Source organism: Scardinius erythrophthalmus (assembly GCF_964197995.2).
Source record: "Scardinius erythrophthalmus genome assembly, chromosome: 12".
Taxonomy (NCBI): Eukaryota; Metazoa; Chordata; class Actinopteri; order Cypriniformes; family Leuciscidae; genus Scardinius; species Scardinius erythrophthalmus.
Window position 1 is genome coordinate 10,225,580 of NC_138232.1, and position 7,063 is coordinate 10,232,642.

At 36.9% G+C, this 7,063-nt stretch overlaps 1 protein-coding gene across 1 annotated transcript in view; it reads left to right on the forward strand.

Annotated features, from left to right (window-relative positions):
* Positions 1-179: 179 nt before the first annotated feature.
* fancd2 (FA complementation group D2) overlaps positions 180-7,063 on the forward strand; it is a 20,741-nt gene continuing 13,857 nt past the window's right edge. Inside the window, exons 1-21 of the mRNA XM_081380617.1 lie at positions 180-321; positions 551-666; positions 785-919; positions 1,007-1,074; positions 1,163-1,272; positions 1,394-1,451; positions 1,851-1,903; positions 1,995-2,073; positions 2,224-2,348; positions 2,544-2,631; positions 3,206-3,310; positions 3,420-3,520; positions 3,968-4,079; positions 4,175-4,210; positions 4,320-4,466; positions 4,569-4,703; positions 4,800-4,931; positions 6,421-6,528; positions 6,635-6,744; positions 6,838-6,892; positions 7,038-7,063. The exon at positions 7,038-7,063 is cut by the window's right edge and continues 94 nt beyond it. Of these exons, the coding sequence (XP_081236743.1) occupies positions 600-666; positions 785-919; positions 1,007-1,074; positions 1,163-1,272; positions 1,394-1,451; positions 1,851-1,903; positions 1,995-2,073; positions 2,224-2,348; positions 2,544-2,631; positions 3,206-3,310; positions 3,420-3,520; positions 3,968-4,079; positions 4,175-4,210; positions 4,320-4,466; positions 4,569-4,703; positions 4,800-4,931; positions 6,421-6,528; positions 6,635-6,744; positions 6,838-6,892; positions 7,038-7,063 (1,850 nt within the window). The 5' untranslated portion in view covers positions 180-321; positions 551-599. The remainder of the gene's footprint in view (positions 322-550; positions 667-784; positions 920-1,006; positions 1,075-1,162; positions 1,273-1,393; positions 1,452-1,850; positions 1,904-1,994; positions 2,074-2,223; positions 2,349-2,543; positions 2,632-3,205; positions 3,311-3,419; positions 3,521-3,967; positions 4,080-4,174; positions 4,211-4,319; positions 4,467-4,568; positions 4,704-4,799; positions 4,932-6,420; positions 6,529-6,634; positions 6,745-6,837; positions 6,893-7,037) is intronic.

Here is a 7,063-nt window from a genome sequence, read left to right on the forward strand (position 1 = left end):
TATTTCAAGGTTGAAAACGTTTATCTTACTATCTGTGGGCCTGATGACGTGTCATTTGATGTAGTTTGTATTTTTAGACTTACAAAGTTAGACATAGTTAAGACACAAAACATACAGTAACGCCTCAAAAACAACAAGCAATACAGAATTGAGAACTTTACCACGACCCCTACATTTTTACAAACCACTGGCGCGCTTTGTGAGTGTGCCATTAGCCTGGTGGTTACGAAAACATACATTTTTATGCTACAGTCTCAATTTATTAACATAACATCTAAACGACAAACGTTTAAGCTCAGCCTCGCGGAGAATAACCTTAAGGTAAACACTTCAGACGACACTCAAATACGGTAATTTCGTCGAGTTCGTCAACTGTGTAATTACTAACTTAGCTCTTGCCATTTCAGTCTGTCTTGAAATGATTGTTTACATTTTTCCGAAATGGGTTCTGGGATTGTTTGACCCAGGGCTGTCATTATTAAACTGTCAGAGTGCTTCAGATTTAATCCAGCCCATGTGAAAAAGGTTATTTGTGTTACTCCTATGACAGGTAACATCTGTTATTTTAACATTTCCATCCGACCCGATCTGAGTTAAAGATGATGCGTAAGAAGAAGCGCTCATCATCCATCACAGTGGACGAAGATTCCACACTTGACATTCCAAGTAAGTTCCTGATGACGTCACATCTCAAATAAATCGGGAACAGCTCAAATCCTTGTACGTTTGGGGTAATTAAAAAGATGTATTGCTGGACTGTAATGATGTGTCTTCATTTGTGCAGAGTCAAAAAAGACCAAGAGCAGTGGGCGACCCACAAAGCCTTCAATACAGGACTCCCACCCGGACTCAGTCTTTGTTCAGTTTCTGAAGGAATCAGGTGTCATTTTAACACCTGGCAGTACGGCTAATGAAATTGGTAAGATTACAGAAAGGTGGAACACACAAGAAAAACATACATGTTCATAACAACATCTGTCACACAATCCTTTATTTATTATAACAGCTGTAGACCAAGTTATATTTCAAAAGCGACTCCAGCAGCATCTACGAAAGAGTCCCAGATTCCCCAATGTGAGAAACAGATCATCATTATATCACTTTTTTCTTTTTACAGAAGTAGTTTACACGGTGTTTACATTGTTGAATGGCTGTTTTGTAGATAATTAAGGAGTTTATATCTGCGCTGGAAACGTACATTGAAGACCCAGAGAGATTGAGGAACTGCCTTCTGCCTTGTGTGCCATCATCCACTTCACAGCAGGATGCCACGTAATGCACTTCTTATTGTTTTTCCAACTGAAAACATTACAAGATTTCATTCAAATGTTAAATGCAATTGTTTTTTTTACTCTTATATACACTTATTTGTTCATTTTTCCTCTGATATTAGTTCTGGCTCCTATCAGGAAAGTCTGGTACGCTTGTTGCTTGGAATAGAGATGCTACAGGTAAACAAATCAATCAGCTCAATTTACCTCAAAGCAAGAGAAAACTAAGTATATTTATAAATATATATTTTCCTTTTCTTACAATTTGACTCGGCACATCAGTTGGAATTAAAATTATTTTTATAATATAAAATATTTTTTTGATTTTTGTATATATATATATATATATATATATATATATATATATATATATATATATATATATATAAATAAAAATCTTAAATGACTAGAAAGATCATGGAAATTAATTGGTAAAAAATATAGTCTTTTTACTTGTTCTGTTGAATATTTATTAATATTGATTTAGTAATTTAATTGTTGCTGTAGTTAATTATTACATTTATTTTGTTCTAAATATTTTGGTATGAATATATATATTTTTATTTTTCCTACATTTAGACACTGGTCATAAACACTTTGTTTGAAAAGCTTCCAGAATTCATGTTTGAGGGGTAAATTTCCACTTTTTGTACACATTACTTCAATTATAGACAAAGTCCTGTACCATTTGCTTATCAGTGATTGTAATGTGCTCTGTTACAGAGTTAGTGAGGATGGCCTCAACGTTCCCCGTCTCATAATAAACCAGTTAAAGTGGCTGGACCGAATTGTTGACGGCAAGGTACACAGTCCTAGCCCAGTGATGAATATGTTTCTGTGAACGTCATAATTGCCAACTATTCCTTTGTAGCAGACATAAATGTTTGTCGTAGCCAAATTGTGGCATTGGTGTGACAGAGGTCTGACTACCATAACTGCTGTGTGTGTGTAGGATTTGAGCAGTAAGCTGATGCAGATGGTGTCTGTGGCTCCAGTGGAGATCCAGCGGGACATTATTACCAGCCTGCCAGAAATCCTGGAGGATTCCCAGCATGGAGACATGGCCAAAGAGCTGAAGTACGTCAGCAGTGTCCCAATCCATGAGATGGGGTAGAAGTGTCTGTTAAAGTTGATTCACGCTCAGTTGTGTTGTTTGGTTTAGTAATTATGGCTGTGATGGTAATGATGAGTGTGACTGTTATGTAGATGCTTATTATCACTGTGTATATTGTGTTTATGTGAGTCTGTGTTTGTGTCTACTTCCTTGTGCAGCGGTTTACTTCAGCAGGACACTCAGCTCACTGTGCCTATATTGGATGCTTTATCCAGCTTGAATCTGAGCTCTGCGTTATTGTCAGAGGTACTCTACAACATGCAAATATGTTCCCTAAAATGCAGTGTCATTGCTTTAAATGAAAAAAAAAAAAATGCTTTTATCATTATTTTGTTAAAGAAAGACATCACAAGCACACTTCTTAAGCAAAATAGAAGTAATAAGGCTGCATTTATTTAAAACAATAAAAAAAGTAAATATTACAATTTAAAATAACAATTTTCTGTTTTAATATATTTTAAAATGTAATTTATTCATGTGATGGTAAAGCTGAATTTTCAGCAGCCATAACTCCAGTCTTCATCGTCACATGATCCTTCAGATATCATTCTGATATATTATGCTTAATTATCAATGTTGAAAACAGTTTCTGCTAAATATGTTTGTGGAATCCGTGATTTTTTTATTTTTTTTTCAGGATTCTTTAATGAATAGAACGTTCAAAAGAACAGCATTTATTTGAAATCAATATTTTTTGGTATCAATGTAAACATCTCATCACTTTTTCAAATTAATGCATCCATGCCAAATAAAAATGTTCATTCATTTAGACTTTTAAACGGTGGTGTATACTATTCGAAATCCTCTCTCTCTCTCTTAGGTGCGTGAGGCAGTAATGGGAACTCTCTCTGCTGTGCAGTTAGAGGATCTTCCTGTCGTTGTGAAGTTCGTCTTACACTCCATCTCTGCATCTGATGCTAATGAGGTCAAGGTCTCTAAACTGACCTTTTTTTGTCGTTTCTGATCATGAACATTTCTTTTCTCTGGTTGACAATTAAATAATTATTCTTTCATGTCCCTTTCATGCTCCTCAGGTGGTGTGTGACCTGCGTAAAAAGCTGGAGTTGGAGCAGTGTGTTTTGCCAGCAGTTCTGCAGGCTTCCCAAAATCGTTTGAAAAGCAAAAACGCGTCGAGGTGAGACATTTTCCCACTTACATTTATGCATTTAACAGACACTTTTATCCAAAGTGACTTACAAAAGAGGAACAAAATCAATTCGTCAAGGAGCCAATAACATTTGTAATATACAATACCAGGTTTATGTGTCAACTAGATTAGGAAGCAAGCTAGAGAAGAGAAAAAATGCAGAGAAGAATATATTTTTTTGTGTGTGTGTACATGCGTAAGTGCATTGGTTTGGGGTGAGGGGTGGTCAAGTGCTTGTTGTAGAGATTAAACTCTTAAAATGCTCCTTAAAAGATGTGATGGTCTCAGCAGTTTGCTTTCTCTTGAGTGAAAATTCTGTCGTCATTTACTCCCTTCCCAAACCCAAATGACTTGCTTTCTTCTATGGAAGACAAATAAGAATATCTCCAGTTCTGCTGGCAGTTTTCTGACTTGTTCTTGATTGGCACTTCTCAGGCCCTCCAGTGTCCCATCATGCAGCAGTGGTCAAGACAGTGTGGCTTTGATTCTGGAGGTCATAAAGTCAGCTATCCGCTTTCAGAAAACCATCTCAGAGGCTTGGCTAAAGGTGAGCTGAGAGTTCTGTTCTGTCTTCAGACACTAGGTGCTATAATTCCATCCAACTGAAGTGATTTAAATACTGTTTATATTTTTGATTTTCAGGCCATAGAGAATGTTGATGAGTCAGAGGACCATAAGGTGTGATTGAAACTTTAAGTTAAAATTTGATGCGATTGCCATTAGATTGACACATTTCACACCTGAACATACAAATTTATGTATAAACCCTACTTCTTGTGTCTCTCAGGTGGTTGATCTGTTGGTGCTGCTCATCCTTCACTCCACTAATGCAAACCACAGCCGACGTGGGGCAGAGAGAGTGCTTAAGGTCAAAGTTCGCAAGGGTCTGATTCCGGAAAGCCTCTTGCAGAAGACCTTTAAGGGCCATGCTCAGGTCTGCTTTCATCCACACGATTATGACTGAGAGAATAGCCATAAATATGATCCCTGAAGTTTTGGCTCCTCGTGTCAAGTATGGTGTAACTGTTTCATTCAGGTGATGCGGGGTTATTTCCCATCCATTCTGGCTCTTGCTCAAGGACTCTTGCGTTCTTCAGACTGCTGTGTGGTGCCTTTCGGAGGTCACATGTACAAACAATCCTTCACTGCCTTTGACTCCTACTGTCGGCAGGTGAGAAAAACCTCTCGTCGCCTTCTACACTGCAGGACACCAACATTCATTCATAGACGTGCATTGATGTCCAGTACATGTGTGTTTGTTGTGTAGGAGGTGGTGGGCTCTCTGGTCACACACGCATGCAGTGGTGTTAGTGGCGAGGTGGATGTGGCTCTTGAGCTGCTCTGTGAGCTGGTATCTCAGAGACCTGCAGAGATGAGCCAGTTCACTGTTTTTGTGAAGGTACGAGTGCCTGTCCGGTTTATGACCTTAATATGACCTTTCTTTTGTCAGTTTACTGCAGGATTACCACAGTTATGCCACCCATGGAACTATATTGTATTTTTCATGTATGAAGAAGTCTTATATTTATAGGAATTTTATAGATGTTTACCAGTTTTCTAACCTTTATATTTAGTCTAAATATTTATTTACAAAATATTAACAGACTATTAAAAAAATTAAATATAGACATCTGTAAGACTGCAAATTCATCTTCTTTTTTTTTCCAATAAAACTTACTTGACCAAAAAAAAATATTAAAACTTAATGTCTATTTTGGAAGCAAGCAAATTGTTTTTTGATATATATTTTATATAATATTTAGTAAATAAATAAATAAATTATATATACATATATATATATATATACATACATACACACACACACACACACACACATATATATATATATTTATATTATGTAATTTTTATTATTATTATTATTATTAGTAATAGTAATAAAATTGATATTACTATTATAATTGTTATTATATAATCAAGTTTTAGTCTGCACAAGACCAATATTTTGTCAAGAATTATTTCGACGAAGTATAAAGGCTAGAAAACTATATATATTTATATTATATATTATTACTATATTATATCTATTTTGGAAGGAAATAGTTTTTTGATATACATTTATATTTTATATAATAAAAATTATAATATATATATATATATATATATATATATATATATATTCAGCATTTATTTAATTCAAAATATTTTGGGGAAATCGTTTCGGTGTTTTCATGTTTGTAATGATATTTAACCTATTGTTGGTGTGAATTGTGGGTAGGGCTGAACGATACATCGAATTTTCATCGTCATCGCGATATGAACTCGCGCGATGAACACATCGCAACAGACAGCCTGACACGATGAATAACACCTGGTTCAGATTACAAGATTTTTGTGTCTGTTACGATAGTCACGGTGTCAGATTACTCGATTTTGACTCCTAAAATCTTGTCGTGTCATGGACAAGAAACATGTCAGACTACACGTTGCTTTCCGACCAGTCATCGCGTGCCGTCACACGCACACATTCACTCGCAAACATTCACTCGCACACACACACACACACACACACACACACACTGTCCCTCGCTCGCTCGCTCACTCACACACACACACACACACACACACACACACACACACACTGTCCCTCGCTCACTCACTCGCGCTAAATAGTAATCCAGGCAGGTAATAAACGTTTGACCTATCACGCAAATAACCTATTAAAGCACTAAGACATGGGAACAGTATATTCTATTTTACAATGTCTATTTAAAAAAAAAAAAAAAATCAGGAATTGTTGTTAGCTATAGCTAACATTCACATTTGAATATTTATCGCAAGTCATATCGTCATCGCAATATTAAACAATGTTATCGCACATCGCAGCTTTTCCTCATATCGTGCAGCCCTAATTGTGGGTATTCTGGCAGGGTATTCTGGACTACATGGACAACCTGACCTCACAGCAGATCAGACAACTCTTCCACCTGCTTAGCCGCCTGGCGTTCGGACAGGAGCAGCACGGGGGACACATCCAGGTGAGAAACACATTGCATCTTAAAGGTATCATATGTCATGTTTTCAATTAAGAGATAGTTGATCCAAAATGTAAATTCTGTCAAATATCTATGTGACCACCACCAGGATGACATGCATATCGTCATCCGTAAGCAGCTGTCTAGCACGGTGCCCAAGTACAAGCGCATTGGTATTATCGGGGCAGTCATGATGGTGGGCAGTATGGGGGCCTGCAGGTACACTCTTTACATTACGATGTTTCACTTATACACATCCTTTAGTTGTAATCTTTGATCTCCACTCTTTTTCATCTTGTGATGTTTATGTAGAAATAAACCTGATGGCTCTCAAGGTGGTACACTGCCCAATGAGACGCACAGACAGGTGAGTGAGATGATCTGATGGTTTAACGGTGCAGTGAGCGATTTCTGAGAAGCGCTGTAGCATTATAAATGTCTTGCTTACTTTTACTATCAGTTGTTACTGACCCATGTACCACATCATGTTTTGAGTGTTGTGTTGTGTGTAGGTGATGGCTCTGTTGGAACTGGTGCG